The following is a 14,875-nucleotide window of genomic DNA, read 5'->3' as shown; positions in this document are numbered from 1 at the left end:
AGGCCGAGCTTCCAAATTTGCCATTATCTGCTCAAAGGGCCTTACGTAGACTCACCTCTATATATCAAGTGCGATATTTCGATGGTGATGTTCCAATGGAAGAACAAGATGATCTAGTAAGACATGAGGATGTTCTTATTCAACCTAATGTTCGAAATGAATATCCAACAACACCACTCAATCATTTTACACATACTTCCATGATGTCCTTTCCCTCAACATTTGAATTTTTTCCAACAACCCTTATCGACAATGTAGTGAGGGTATACACTTTGTAGAGGAAAGTCAACCATCAAGTGTAAGAGGACGTGGCGATCGTGGACACTATGTGACTCAACATGATCAATCTAGACATAATAGAGAATCTTCTTCCAAACGTGAATAAAGAACATTGTACATATGATTAAATTTATTAATGAAATTCAATCACGAAAATGCACTTACAGTCTACAACACATCCTAAAGAACCTTGAATATTATTTACAATAGTCCAAAGTTAATATCTATATTTTTACATAAGTTTCTAACAACTTTAAACAAAAATAATAATTTGAAATTAAAAATTAATATTGAGTATATCAAATCAATCATAGAAATTTCTTAATCTCAAAATAACATTATTGTTTATACTGTTAAAAAACTAGTAATATTACTATCAAAATAAAAAACGAGATTAGTAATATAGTTGATTTTAGGTAACAATGATTTAGAATTAAACAAATGGAATATTTTGTTTTTGAAAGGTATTGTAATTAAAGTGTGAGGTGGGAGAGTCGAACCTCAAACCTTGAGGTCAATAATATAAACAAATGGAATATTATTAATCGTTAAAAAACAAAGTAATGAAAGAGTTGGGTTTCAGATTGTTAAAAGAATGAAAAAAATAAAAGCAAAAATATTTTATTATTTTATTAATGAAAGAGTTGTGTTTCGGATTATTTTATTACTATTCTTTTTTTAAGAATGCGTCTCTTTTTTTTTTTTTTTAAATGAATGCATCTCTTGCGAGGAAAAAGATAATAAGATAATGGCAAACGAGAGACGCATTCAGTCAGGAAAAAATTAATAAAATAATGGTGAATTCGTTTCGGATGGGGACAAAAACACAACCACTTTCCCCTAAATAACTTCAAACCACCCATTTTTCCCTCATTAAATTTAAAAATCACCCCCAAAATCTAAATAACCCTTTTATCAACAAGAGATTGAAAAGATACTACTAAGTTTATGAGACTTTCTATTTCTACAACTTTGGATCCTTAATAAGCTTATCTAAATGATACTAGATTAACAACCGTCAAAATAGTTCAACGGACATAAAACTTGTACTATCGATGTCGAGGTCAGAAAATTTAATTATTTCAACTCACATATTGTTAAAAAAGAAAATACTGCACTATTAGATATGATTTAATTTTCAAATAAATAATGGTTTTAAATTCAAGGTTTAATGAACTCTCGACGATTTTTCGTAAACAAGAGTTCAAATTTTTGGTGGTGACAACAAAAAAATTGACTGATAAATCATCTTTATTGCCACTTGATATTACTCTAAATGAGATTGTGACGTTGGAGTGTAAAGTTAAAGTTGGAAATTTTGACCAAAAAAAAAACTGCAATTTGGAGTATATTTGTCTGTCGATTCAGTTTTCTAAAGTATAAAATTGTAAATAGTCGATTCAATATGATTTGGATAGATTTTGTCGATTTTGATCCATGGATTCTTCAAAAAGAAAGAAAAGTATCAAAATGAACTAGACCAACCAAACTTAAATATTTCATGGTTGGAACGGATTAAACCAATCATATAACCAAAGTTGTTTAGATTGAACAAATTTCAATTTGAAGAAGATTTTAATAAATCCCAACCAATCATAATCACCAATAGTCCTTGCATGAACAACTACCAGCTTCAAAACAATGAAACCTATTTGAATCTCTCACAAGTATTTTTCTCCTTGTGATCTTGGAAATAAGCTTAATTGCATTATGACAGTCTACACAAGTTCTTAGATTCTTGAAAACCTTGATTGTTGTACCTGAAGGGGTTGAAATTATTCCAAATGCAACTGCCAGTTTCTCACTATGGTAAGAAAGGTTCTGTTCTTTCTGTTCCAATTCCACATCATGTAGCACAAAGTTTGTATCAGGTACATAACCAACTTCTTTCATTCTCTTCGAGAGCTCATCTAAATACTCGAGTATTTCATTCGATCTCGGATGCGAGTTATCGCCAACAGTAAACACATGAACCTCTCTCTTGATCTCTATCCAACTCAAACCAGGCTTCTTCACTATTCCCCTACTATCCATGGTTTTTCTGATTTTTGCTTCTTCAGCCCACCTACCAGCAGTGGCATAAATATTGGCTAGGGTAATATAAGTGGCTGGATTCTCAGGCTCTATTTCAAATAAAGATTTTGCTGCTCTTTCTGCTAGTTCAAAGTTTCCATGTATTCTACATCCACCAAGTAAAGCAGCCCATAAAAACTTATCTGGCTTCATAGGCATTTTGTCAATTATGCTCTCTGCTTCTGTAAACCGACCAGCACGGGCCAGTAGGTCAATTATACAAGCATAGTGATCAGCGGTATGAATCAAACCATGCTTTTCCTTGATGGAGTGAAAATACTCAAGTCCCTTATCGATTAACCCAGCATGAGTACAAGCAGACAAAACACCAACGAAAGTAATATGATCTGGCTTAGTACCTGATTTAAGTAGCAATTCAAAGAAATGGAGGGCCTTGTCATGTTGACCATTTTGTGCGTGACCAACAATTAATGAAGTCCAGGAAACCAAATCGGGTCGGGGCATTCCTTCAAACACACTCTTGGCATTCTCGATGTTCCCACACTTTGAATACATATGAACAAGAGCACTAGCTGCAAATGAAAGGGGGTTGAATCCTACACGCATCATGAAGCCATGAATTTGTTTACCTAAATCCTCAGCTGCGTGATCAGCACAAGCGTTCAAGACACCAGCAAATGTGAACTCATTTGGTTTGATATTCGAATTCATTAAGTGTCTAAATAAAGCAAATCCCTCCTCTCTCTGCCCATCTTCGAAGTACCTATCAATCATTGTTGTCCATGAAACAACATCTTTTTTCACAATCTTGTCAAAAATGTATCTAGCTTCCCCTATACTTCCACATTTTCCATACATATCCAATAGGGAGCTCCAAACTACCTCATCTGAATCCAACTCCATTCTCATAATATGACCATGTATCTCCTTTCCGATGTGTAAACTTGGAATAGCTGCTGAAGCAGCAAGTGCACTAGATATAGTAAACTTGTTAGATTTCGAGTTCTCATGCTTTTGCATCAATCTATATAACTCCAATGCCTCTTCAGGACGGTTATATCGAACACAACCAGATATAATTGCTGTCCAAGAAAAGTTATCTCTCTCAGGCATTTTGTCAAACAATTTTCTTGCTTTTTCAAAATGCCCTCCTTTGACATAACCAGAAATCATGGTATTCCAAGAACACAGATCCCTTGCAACCATTTCATCAAAGACCTTCTCCGCATCCACCAAACTCCCACATTTAGAATACATATCAAGCAAACGATTCGAAATGTATAATCCAGGTATGAACCTGGAGGCTTTGATGTGGGCATGGACTTGTTTACCCTCTTCAAGAGCTCGATGTTGAAGACAAAATTGTAATAAAGTCGAGTATATTGAAGCAGAGGGTTTCTCAATGTGATAGAGCAATTGAACTGCCTCTCTTAAACATCTTCGCCCCAAGAGAATGTCTATAGCCTCTTTGAATTGTTTGTCATTACAAAGACGGTTTACGTTCGCATCTTTCCCATCAAACAAGATAAACTTTTTTCCTATATGGGTTTGAGAAGGAGTAGTTAAATCTCTAGTTAAGATTCTTTGAGATAAATGTGGAACAACTTTGAGAAGCAGAAATGTCATAGCTTATAGAGTAATTGATGAAAGCTAGAAAAGAGAAGCATTACTTCATATCCTCAAGCTTGGAACAACCATACAGTGCAAATTTCGCACCCAAAAATCTTCATCCTTTTCATATTTCCTTTACACTGCAACCAAAGAGAGGAAAAGAAATCATCACATACACTCATATCTAAATAAAAAAAAAAAAAAAATCAATATCTGTTTCTTTGATACAAACACATAGAGGGAGTGGGAGTCAACCACTAAAAAGGCAGTCTGATTTTATTCAATGAAAACAGGATTAGCTCATTTTTTGGGAATTCCTCCTCCAAACCCCATCATCCAAGAACCACCAGTTTTGGAATTTGGATCAATGTCCCCATTGAACAAATAAAACATGGGATAAATTTTAAATTAAAAGACATAAGATGAAGAAACAAAAGTCTCAGACGAGAGCCTTAACCTCTTTGCCGTCGATTTCCACCACTTGAGTCTGAAACTCGACGACGATAGAGGCCTTGTAGTTATTATCAAACCCATTCCCACGGAATCGCGAGAGGAGCTTCGAGTTCCCGACAACAGAGTCGCCGATTAGAACAAGCTAGAACATGCCCACCCAGGTTCTGATGGACCACCATTAATGAAGAGGAAGAAGGTTGCAATGGAGGATTTTGGTAGCCATGTGAAACTAAAGAGAGAACAAAGGACGGGAGAGATTGTTTCAAACTGATTTGAGCGAAACCCTTACAATCAGGGTTCTAGGAATATTTGTACCGATAGCCCAAAAATTGACCCAAATTTTTTAAAAAAACAAATGGTTTTCTCATGTCATATATAATATATTAGTGACCTTCAGTCTTTTTTTCTCTTTGTTCTCATCTTTCCTTTCCTCTTCTTCGCCAAATCGATTCGACAAAAATCTTTTATTCTTTTTTCTCTTTCATTCTTCTTAGTGTCGTTAAAAAACCAACCTACGGGACATCAAATGTTCTTCTTCTTCATCGATGATGCTCGCGACTTCTTCTCTAACCAACTTCGATAGTATGAAAGAAAACGAGAAAGTGGAAACAAGAGAGAGAGTAAGAGATATAGAGAGAATAGTGATTCTTGAGTGAGAAAAAGAAAAGAGAGAGCGAAAGCCCGATGCTTTTGCACGAGTATATTTGACGTCAGGAAAGATCATTCAAATTTTTTAAAAAAATTGAGTCATTTGACAAGTTTGGCCAATTTTTGGGTGATCTGTACAAAAACCCTAGGATTTTAGCAGTTACGAAAAATCGATTTGATTCGGTTTGAATATATTTAACAATCGATCCGAAACAAACAAAAAAAATCAAATTATTACCGAACGAGATCTAGACTTTTCATTTTTCATGGGTGTCTTAACTTTCAATTTCGAGTCTAATATATTCATTTTTTTTTATTTTTTTAACTAATTTCTTTATTAGATATATATATATATATATATATAAAAGAATTCTATGTCTAATAAAACTCTAAATTTTTAATTTTATATATAGTAAATTTGTAAATTTTAAAAATTCAAAAGTTTCAAGATCAATTGAACACAAACATCAAAGTTTGGAGACAAAATTTGTAATTTAACCTTCGTTTTGTTAAATAATTCCAAATCTAATCAACGAACTTTTTAATTTTAAATAGGTGTTTTAGCTTTCCAAAGTGTTTAATACAAACATTACAAACATAATTACGGATTAAATTCAAGAATATGGTAGTTTTTATAAAAAAAAAATGACAAAAATAAGGTAGTGATAATTTTTTTTAAAAAAAAATAATGTAATTTAAAAAACAAATTTCAAGAATAAAGTTGAAGCAGAAACTATTGACAAAAATGTAGTTGGTAAATCGTAAACGGGTACATGATTTTTATTTAAAATCCTGGACCTTGTCCATGATTTACCAAGAATATTTCTTATCCTTGATTTTCCTCGTTTATTTCCTTGTTTGAAGAGAAAGAAAATTTGGAATTTTCCTTATTTGAAGAAGATCGAAATTTTGGGAGAAATTCTCTATGATTTTTCTTTTTTATTTTTAGGCAATCGTGTTTATTTTCTTATTTGAAGAAGAATGAAATTTTGGGAGAGAAATGTGGACTAAAATCGTGAAGAAAAGGAAACGGAATAATTAACGTGATTAAGAAGAAAAAATATAAAGGGTCTACGATTTTAGTCCGAGAATAATTCAAAGATTTGATTGTTACAATTTGAGGTAGAGTATTATTTCTTGTCTCAGAACTCAACAACTCTCTCTCACTCTCTCTCCCCCGGTTTTCCCAAATCCCATATTGCAAAAAATTCTTGCTTCCTCCACGACTCCATCACCGACATGGAACCTGGAATCTCCTCTCGCCCTTTCTTCTCCAAAAGCTTCTATTCCCTCTCTCTCTCCTCCTCCACCGGGATTTGAATTATTTTTGGTCAAAAATAGTAGACCCGGTCTACGATTTTGGTCTTTTGTCAAAAATTTTCTACCCACCTTATTTCTGTCCTTAGGTATTAAAAAAAAATAACATTATTTTTTTTTTATATAAAAAATCCATAATTACGTTTGAATCGGCAGTAAAAAGAGTATTTTTCACAAATGTAACTTGTTTTAAACATTTTTTTTTATAATGCAGTTTTGGTTGGTTTAATCCACACTCAAATTGCTTTTACAAACATAAAATTACTATAAATATGAGTATTAAACAGAACGAACAAATAATTTTAAATTTGCATTTTAAACGTTGTGATTGGCAATGGTTGGTGGGAGTGATCTGTTGTTGGGAGTAGATGGCAGTGTGCAACAACAGTTGTCAGTGATAGTTTACGGCATCGGGGCCATGAGGAAGTGAGGGTGTGAGGGTATTTTGGTCATTTTAATATGCCATAAAAGTTTGGAAAGAATTCCCAATTACATAATAACAAATAGAATGTGGACTTACATGGACACCAAACATGAATAAGTACATGACACATAGACAATATGAATCATTTGGGACACTAAGCAATGGACATCTATTTTTTATTATAATATTCATAATAGATTCAAGTGTTTTCTCAAAATAATTTATTTCTCAAAACTCATTTTGTGAAAAGGTCATTTTGTTTGGTTGTCAAACACCAAACTTTATATTTTCAAGATAAATTTTTGGCAATAAGTCAAATATGGTGGAGTTCAGTATTGAACTTCGAGTTTCTCAACGATGTTATCTGACACTAAGGACATATTTGGAATGATGAAATAAAATGGGTTTGCAATGGATTTTTATTCCAAGTCCATGTTTCGATTGCGCGTTTTTTGCCCGATTTGTAATACCAAATTCATTCCCTTCCCATAGTTTTCAATTCAACCCTCTTTTCTACTGTTTTCACTGTTGGGGTTGATGCCCTAAATCTTGTAAGATTCTATAGTTTGTAATTGTATTGTACAAACATTTTATTATTTAATAGAACATGAAATATTTTATTTAACATTTAGTAGCATTAAACCCACAAACCAATAAATTAATATCCAGGTTATCATATGTAACTTAAACATGTATGTAGATGAAGGATCTCATACCGAGAGTTCCATGAACGTGTTCAGATCACTCCGATCTCACCGTGAACGAAATACAAATTATATACATTCAACACATACAGTTATGCAAATATATCGACATGCTCAGAACAAGATAATTAACAGGGAAAGGGTTCCATACCAGTTAACGACTATCTTCGAACTTCAAAACCCCAATGCAACGGATCCCTCCAACAGATCTACCAACACCCGACGAGAACGTCGACTGCAGCAGCACGATCAACGCGAACACGAACGTCGCAATGGGGACGACACCACCACTAATGAGCCCCGGGTATTCTCGGAGTGAAAACCTAAAGGGTGGGCTTTGGTGAATTTGGTAGAGGACGGAGGACAAATGAGTCTTGTAGGCGATAAGCAAGTGGGAGAGAAAACAGTGCTATCATATAGCAGAAGTGCTTATCGCATAGAGGAGCTACACGATCGTGTAGGAAATGCTGAACGATCGTTTAGGAAAAACGTATACGATCGTTTAGACGGAGAAGCAACTATCGTATAGGCTCTTGGGCGATCGTTTCACAAAATCTTTGGGGCGGAAGAATCAACTATCGTATGCACCATCCAAAATGAAAACTTTTTTCCATTTTTAACCCATCGGTTACCATAACCAACACTGCCCACTACCCACGTCCGAACGTAGAAAAATGATTAATTATCATATAATTAATCAATTAATTAATAAATAAATATAATCATATTATATTTATATCCTATATCTACTATAGTATTTTCTCCTCGACTTAATATAAATCATATTTATATCTAATTTCCTCCAAAATAATGTATCTCATACATTTAGCCAATTATATCATATATAATTAACCAATCCAATTATATCTCATATAATTGAACTTTCTCTTGTCAATTTGAACATTTCAAATTAACCCAAATACTGATTCTCGACTTTATCTAAGCTACCCAGGGGACCTAATGGACCTGTGGCTCGAAGCTCCAACGGTACGTGAATAGCTGACTAAACTCTTTAGCCACGAGATCCACCATCCGTTAACTGTCAGTGATTCCACTAAAGACCAACAACTGAACTCTTCTTACCACAGATATATTTTGATGTCCATCAGATATAACCAATCACGAGTACGATGATCCTTCACAGATCCTCGTAAATACAGTTGGGCCAATTTACTATTTTGCCCCGTAGTTACATCTCACTCCTTAAGTACCACTGATTCCTCTAATGAACAATACGACATAGTCCAACTATGTGTGAACACCTCTCGAGCTAGGAAAAGGTGTGTGGTGCCAATCGTTCAAGCCCTAGAATCAGCCCTTAAGGGAGCCATCTATCTACTTACCCCTGCCTCAGGGAAGGAGTGAATTCCATCTTGTGTAGCTGAGTTCCCAGCTCCCAAATCAGACGAATCCCCAAAATGGTAGGTTTGAATCGACGACCTGGCCACTCGCACCCATACAAATCAAAGGACCACCCTCAATGGCAGGAGTTCCCAATTCACTCAAGATTGAGGTCATGTTACCTATGGTCATCCTGGTGATGTGAAGTCTCTGTCATGAACGGTGTTATATAACGAGACGTTAACACTTCGTGGTCAGGTCTTATACAAATTCTTTGTATAAGACGCCCCCGCTCGCATGTCCCCAACACGAATGATCAGGATCAGACCATCTATGACAAGTCACAACACTTGTGACTATTTCACAAAGCAGGTCGCGTCCGTAGCATTACCAGGATAAGGTTTCCTTTCTTTATCTATATACTACAGACCGTTTTGGTTATCACTCAAGACATGATCCACTTGTATGTCAACACATACATGCTTAAGTCACATACAGATAATCAGGGATTTTATGTTTATTGATTTGTGGTAAAGCAAATAAAACAAGTAAATGAGCAAAATACAAGATGTGAAATAAATATCATATATTAAAAACACAAGCGTTTGTTTACAAACTACAGGACACGAGACTTTAGAGCATCAACCCCAGCAGTAGAGACATACAGGTGGATCATGTTTAAGTGATAACCTAAATGGTCTGTAGTAGATGGATAAGGCTGGATACCTTATCCTGCTGACACTATGAATACAACCTGCTTTGTAGGTGTTACAATTGTTGTAAAGTGCTATAAATGATATGATCTTGATCATTCATGTGGAGACATGTGAGTAGGGATTTTCTATACAAAGGAGTTTGTATAAAACTGGACTACGAAATGACTAGTCTCATTATATAACATCGTTCACAATAGAGACTTATATTTCACCAGAATGACCATAGATGACATGACCTGAATCTTGAGTGAGTTGTGAACTTCTACCTATGAAGGCAGTCCTTTGATTTGTGTGGGTGAGATGGCTAGATCGCTAACTCAATAAGCCTACCATTTTAGGGATTCGTCTGATTGGGGAGTTGGGAACATAGCTACCCAAGACGAAATTCACTCATTCCCCAATGTCGGGGTAAGTAGATAAATTGCTCCCTTAAGGGTTGATTCTAGGACTTGAACAATATGGCGTCACACCCTTTGCTGGCCCGAGAGGGATATGATCATAGTTGGACTATGACTTATTGTTCATTAGAGGGATCAGTGGTTCTTAAGGAGTTAGGTGTAACTATAGGGGCAAAATGGTAATTTTGGTCTAGCTGTACTTACAAGCATTTGTGAAGGGACATCGCACTGTTGAATGGTCATATCCAATGGACACAGAAATATATCCGTAGTACGAAGAGTGCAACTGTCGGTTTTTAGTGGAGTGCTCGACAGTTAATTGATGTTGAATAATTTAATTAAACTCTGAAAATTTTAATTAAAGAAATTTAATTAATTCTTCAAATACCATTGAAGCTTCAATCAACAGGTCTATGAGGTCCTCTCTGTAGCTCAACAGAGATTTAATGAGAATCAATTTTGGATTAATTTGAATTGTTCAAATTAATTGGGAGAATTAATTATATGTGATTTAATTAGTTTAACTTAATTATATATGATTTAATTAATATAATGTATTTGATAAATTAATATAAAGTTTATTTGAGAGGAAATAGATATTTGAATGTGATTCAAATATTAATTATGTGAATTGAATTCATATAATTGAATTTAATATAAATGAGATTTATATTAAATATCATTGGTGAAAGAATTAAAACTATAGGTTATATTGTATATGATCCAATATTAAACCATAGGTTATATGTTATATATGATATAACATATAGTTGTACATATATATGATAGGTTAGTTATTATATATATATATAATAGTTTTAATTTTTAAATTAAAATTAATTTATTAATTATATTAATTTTGATTTGATTTTGAATTTTAGGGAGAGAAATAACTTTCGTCCTGACCTCTCTCAACTCACGTAACTAGTGGGAGGTTACGTGAGATTTGGTGTGAGATTTTTCTTTTACCGGAGAATATGTAGTTTCTTCTTCTTCTTGGTCTTTACAAAAAAAGAGAATTGTTCTCTGAGAGAAAATCCCATAGTGCTCTCCCCCTCCTCTCAATTTCCTCTCCCTCTCCTCTCAAATTTCAAAAATTGTTCTTGGTGGTGGTCATTTTGATTGTTTGTGGATTATTCGTGGCAATTTGGAAGAGGAAGTTCGTGAAGAAGATTGGATCTTCAAGGGTAAGGTTTCTTAAATCCAATTTTTCTTTTTCTCAATTTTTTGGCATGCTGTAATCTTGTGATTTTGCATAATTTATATTCTGTATTTTTCGATTATGTGAAAACCAAAATTGGGATGATCCACGTTTCCACTCAAGACCATTCTTTCATTCACGCTTTACGATCTCATTTATGTTTTGTCCTCGATTCTTCACTTATTCCAATGCCTCTTAAATTCTTAGAAATCCTAATTACATTCCAATTTTTTAAACAATCCCTAAATTGTTTTTTTTTTTGGTGCGTATTCTTTCATCTAACTATTCATTCTAGTGTGTTTTAAACTATATCTATAGAACAAAGGTATGAATTCAAAATTGAAAATATTAGTATATAAAAGAGGAAATTGAAATGTCGGGATTGATTGAAGTGGTTTTGTAACAAACTCTAATGATAAGGTTGATTTGCTTGCCCCATTGACAAGGATGAAGAAAAAAATATTGTTTATAAATATATAAAATTAATGAATAAAGAGAGTGCTTGCCCATTATAATCATCCAACATTTTTTTTAGGACTTAAAATTCTCCAACATTCAAGCCAAAGTCCACTTTTATGTAAATAGTACTCAATCATAATTACAAAGCAACCCTTGTTTGACAAAATCAATACCACTAAAGTTTCTTATTATAACCTCACAAGGTCCCAATTAAAAAATTTTAATCTACTTCTGTTAATGTTTTTATGGTATCATCGATAAAGAATCTGAATTACTGACCAAATAGGTCCTTAGTGTTATGATGTATGCTCTAAAGTCTTATAGTTAATAAGTTATTCGAAATAATGGTTAATTATTTTATATATGTAATTATCCATTAAGAAAAAATTCAAGATTATTTCATGAGAATTGAATAGTATGCCGTGGACATATGGTTGGATCATGTTTAAGTAATAACCTAAATGTCTCTATATAGATTGATATAGTTGACATTCAATATACAAAAGCTATTTGGAACTTAAGCACTCGAATTACATTAATTTTAGTAAAGAAACATGCAAGTTCATAAAATACATAAATAGGGTTTCAAGAACACGACCTTTGATGAATCCTCAAATTGCTCCAAATCTCCACGAATTTCTTTTTCAAGCCTTGAAGTAGACTACCACGAGAGCTTTCTCTACTATTCTTGGGCTTTAGATTGGGTGGTGAAACCCAAATTGAGTGAGATTTTGGATGAATTTAGAAGGTTTTTAGAGAGTGTTCAACAACAAGTTTTTTTCTTCTGAATTTTGGATTGCATGGACCCAGAAATAAATTAAATTCAATCATTTTATAGGTCTTAATCATGCAAATTAAATTCAACAAGAATTTGCCAATTAATCTCCCACTTAGATAAGTGGACTAGGTGTGATTTAAATGGAAAATGTAGGATTATCCCACTTTCCATTTAATCATTTTCTTTTTAATACTAATTGGAACAATTTCCAAAATATATTAAATGAGAAAAAATCAATTTTATATTTTGAATTCCATAAATTCAAAATTCAATAAAATTAATTTGGATAAATAATTAATTAAACCATTTAATTAATTAATTTGAGATTAATTTAATATCAAATATTAAATTAATAAAATGCTTAATTAAAATATTTAAATAATATATAAAATATTACCAATTCTCTAAAATTGTAACGTTCTTGATAATTAAATGTTAATTATATCGAATAAAATAAACTAAACCTTAAACCGAATTTGAACATTTCAAAAACTCTCAATACATTATTTTAAGGTTTCATCATTTTACAAGCTAGTAGAGGGATCTAATGGACCTATAGATCATGAGCTCAACTATTTGAGATTAATTAGTTAAACTCTTTAAATCGAATTAATCAATGTTCGTTAACTATCGAGACACTCCACTATAGCTTCATAGTTGCACTCTTCTCACTATAGATATATTTATGTCCACTTGATTTAACCCTAATCAGTAGGTTGATTCTTCACAGGTTGTTCGTATTTACAACTAAGTCATAATTAATGTTTTACCCCTATAATACATCTTGCTCTTAAGTCTCCACTGATCCTCTAATGAACAATTGATTTATAGTCCTACCAATAAACGGAGTCCCACTCATCCATAGAGAGGGCGGGGCCCCTTTGTTCAAAACCAAAAGTCAATACTTAAGGGAACAACCTATCTGCTAACCCTAAAATGGGTAGGAATGAATTCCATCTTGCAGGACTATGTCCCTAGCTATCTATCCAGTCTTATCCCTAAAATGGAAGGCTTATTGAGCGGTGATGTTGAACCACTCTCACCCATACAGATTAAAGGATAATCTCAAATAAATAGGAGTTCATAGTTAGCTCAGGATTGAGATCGTGTTACCTTTGGTCATCGAATTGAAATAGTCGATTTTGAAAGTAAATGATCGTTATAAAGAAAAGTAACTATTTCGTGGCCCGGTCTTATGAAAACATCTTTTACACAGGATGCCTCCACTCACATATCTTCACACGAACAACTTTGGGATCATATCGTTTGTATCACTATACAAAGCAGGCTACATCCATAGTATCTCCAGGATAAGGTAACCAACCTTATTCATATACTTATAGACTGTTTTGGCTATATACTCAAACTTGATCCTCTTTTATGTCTCTACATAAAGTTTAAGTATTCATGTTATCGCCATGGGTTTGTTAGTTTATCGAATTTAGGAATCTATAAATGCAATTTATATGTTCAATAAAAATTTTATTGAAACAATCTTAATAACATCTTTATTGTAAATAAAATATGTTTAAAGTTTACAAACTGTGAGTTTTAGGACATATAACTCAACAAACTCCCACATAGACTAAAACTCCAATGGGTTTAAATATATACAATATTGAGTATGAGAGAATAATACAATAAACTAGAGCATCTATATACCCATGAATTCTTCTACTTACCCTAGATTTATGAAGCTTGTAGTTCGACTAGGTGACCCTCGAACACTTTAACCGTAAGGGCCTTTATAAATGGATCGACTAAATTATCTTCTGAGGCTATCTGCATGACGATCACATCTCCTCGGTGTACTATCTCCCTGATGAGATGGTACTTACGCTCGATGTGCTTTAGGTGCTTATGGCTTCTTGGTTCTTTTGAGTTGGCAACTGCTCCACTGTTATCACAATAGAGGGTGATTAGCATATGCATATTTGGAACCACTTCCAAATTGGTCAAGAACTTTCTAAGTCATATTGCTTATTTGGCTGCTTCACATGCAACTACATATTCTGTTTCCATGGTGGAGTTAGCAATACAACTTTGCTTTATACTTTTCAAAACTATAGCTCCTGCATTCCGAGTGAATACTGGTCCAGAAGTAGATTTCTTAGAATCCACATTGATCTGAAAATCAGAATTAGTGTATCCAGTAAGAACCAAATCCTTAGAGTGATACACGAACATATAGTCCCCTCGTTCTTCGAAGATACTTAAGGATGATCTTAACGGCAGTCCAATGACTATATCCAGGATTGGACTGAAACCTGCTGACTATTCCAACTACGAAGCATATGTTTGGACGTGTACACAACATGGCCTACATCAAACTCTCGAATTCTGATGCATAAGAAATTCTTCTTATAGCCTCAACTTCTTGAGGTGTCTTAGGATATTATTCCTTAGACAGATAAATTCCATGTCGAAAGGGTAATAAATCTCTTTTGGAATTTTACATTTTATATTTAGACAATATTTTGTCCATATAAGATGCTTAAGATAATGCTAGCAT

At 33.5% G+C, this 14,875-nt stretch overlaps 1 protein-coding gene across 2 annotated transcripts; it reads right to left on the bottom strand.

Annotated features, from left to right (window-relative positions):
• Positions 1–1,835: 1,835 nt before the first annotated feature.
• On the bottom strand, positions 1,836–4,814 carry LOC120089154 (Pentatricopeptide repeat (PPR) superfamily protein). 2 transcript variants are annotated; one of them, XM_090310494.1, is made up of 3 exons: positions 4,382–4,762; positions 3,984–4,064; positions 1,836–3,851 (listed from the first exon to the last, which is right to left on the bottom strand). In XM_090310494.1, exon 3 carries the CDS (start codon positions 3,568–3,570, stop codon positions 1,879–1,881), a length of 1,692 nt encoding a protein of 563 aa, XP_090166620.1. In that variant the 5' UTR covers positions 3,571–3,851; positions 3,984–4,064; positions 4,382–4,762; the 3' UTR covers positions 1,836–1,878. The 2 variants fall into 2 exon arrangements, with proteins under 2 accessions (XP_090166620.1, XP_038902497.1); XM_039046569.2 differs by having other exon boundaries at positions 1,836–4,064; positions 4,382–4,814.
• Positions 4,815–14,875: the final 10,061 nt, after the last annotated feature.

Source organism: Benincasa hispida, chromosome 1 (genome assembly GCF_027475165.1).
Source record: "Benincasa hispida cultivar pf3 chromosome 1, pf3_genome.v1.1, whole genome shotgun sequence".
In the NCBI taxonomy this organism is placed as follows: domain Eukaryota; kingdom Viridiplantae; phylum Streptophyta; class Magnoliopsida; order Cucurbitales; family Cucurbitaceae; genus Benincasa; species Benincasa hispida.
The sequence above is the reverse complement of the archived record's forward strand: the minus strand, read 5'-3'. Positions and strand labels throughout refer to the sequence as shown.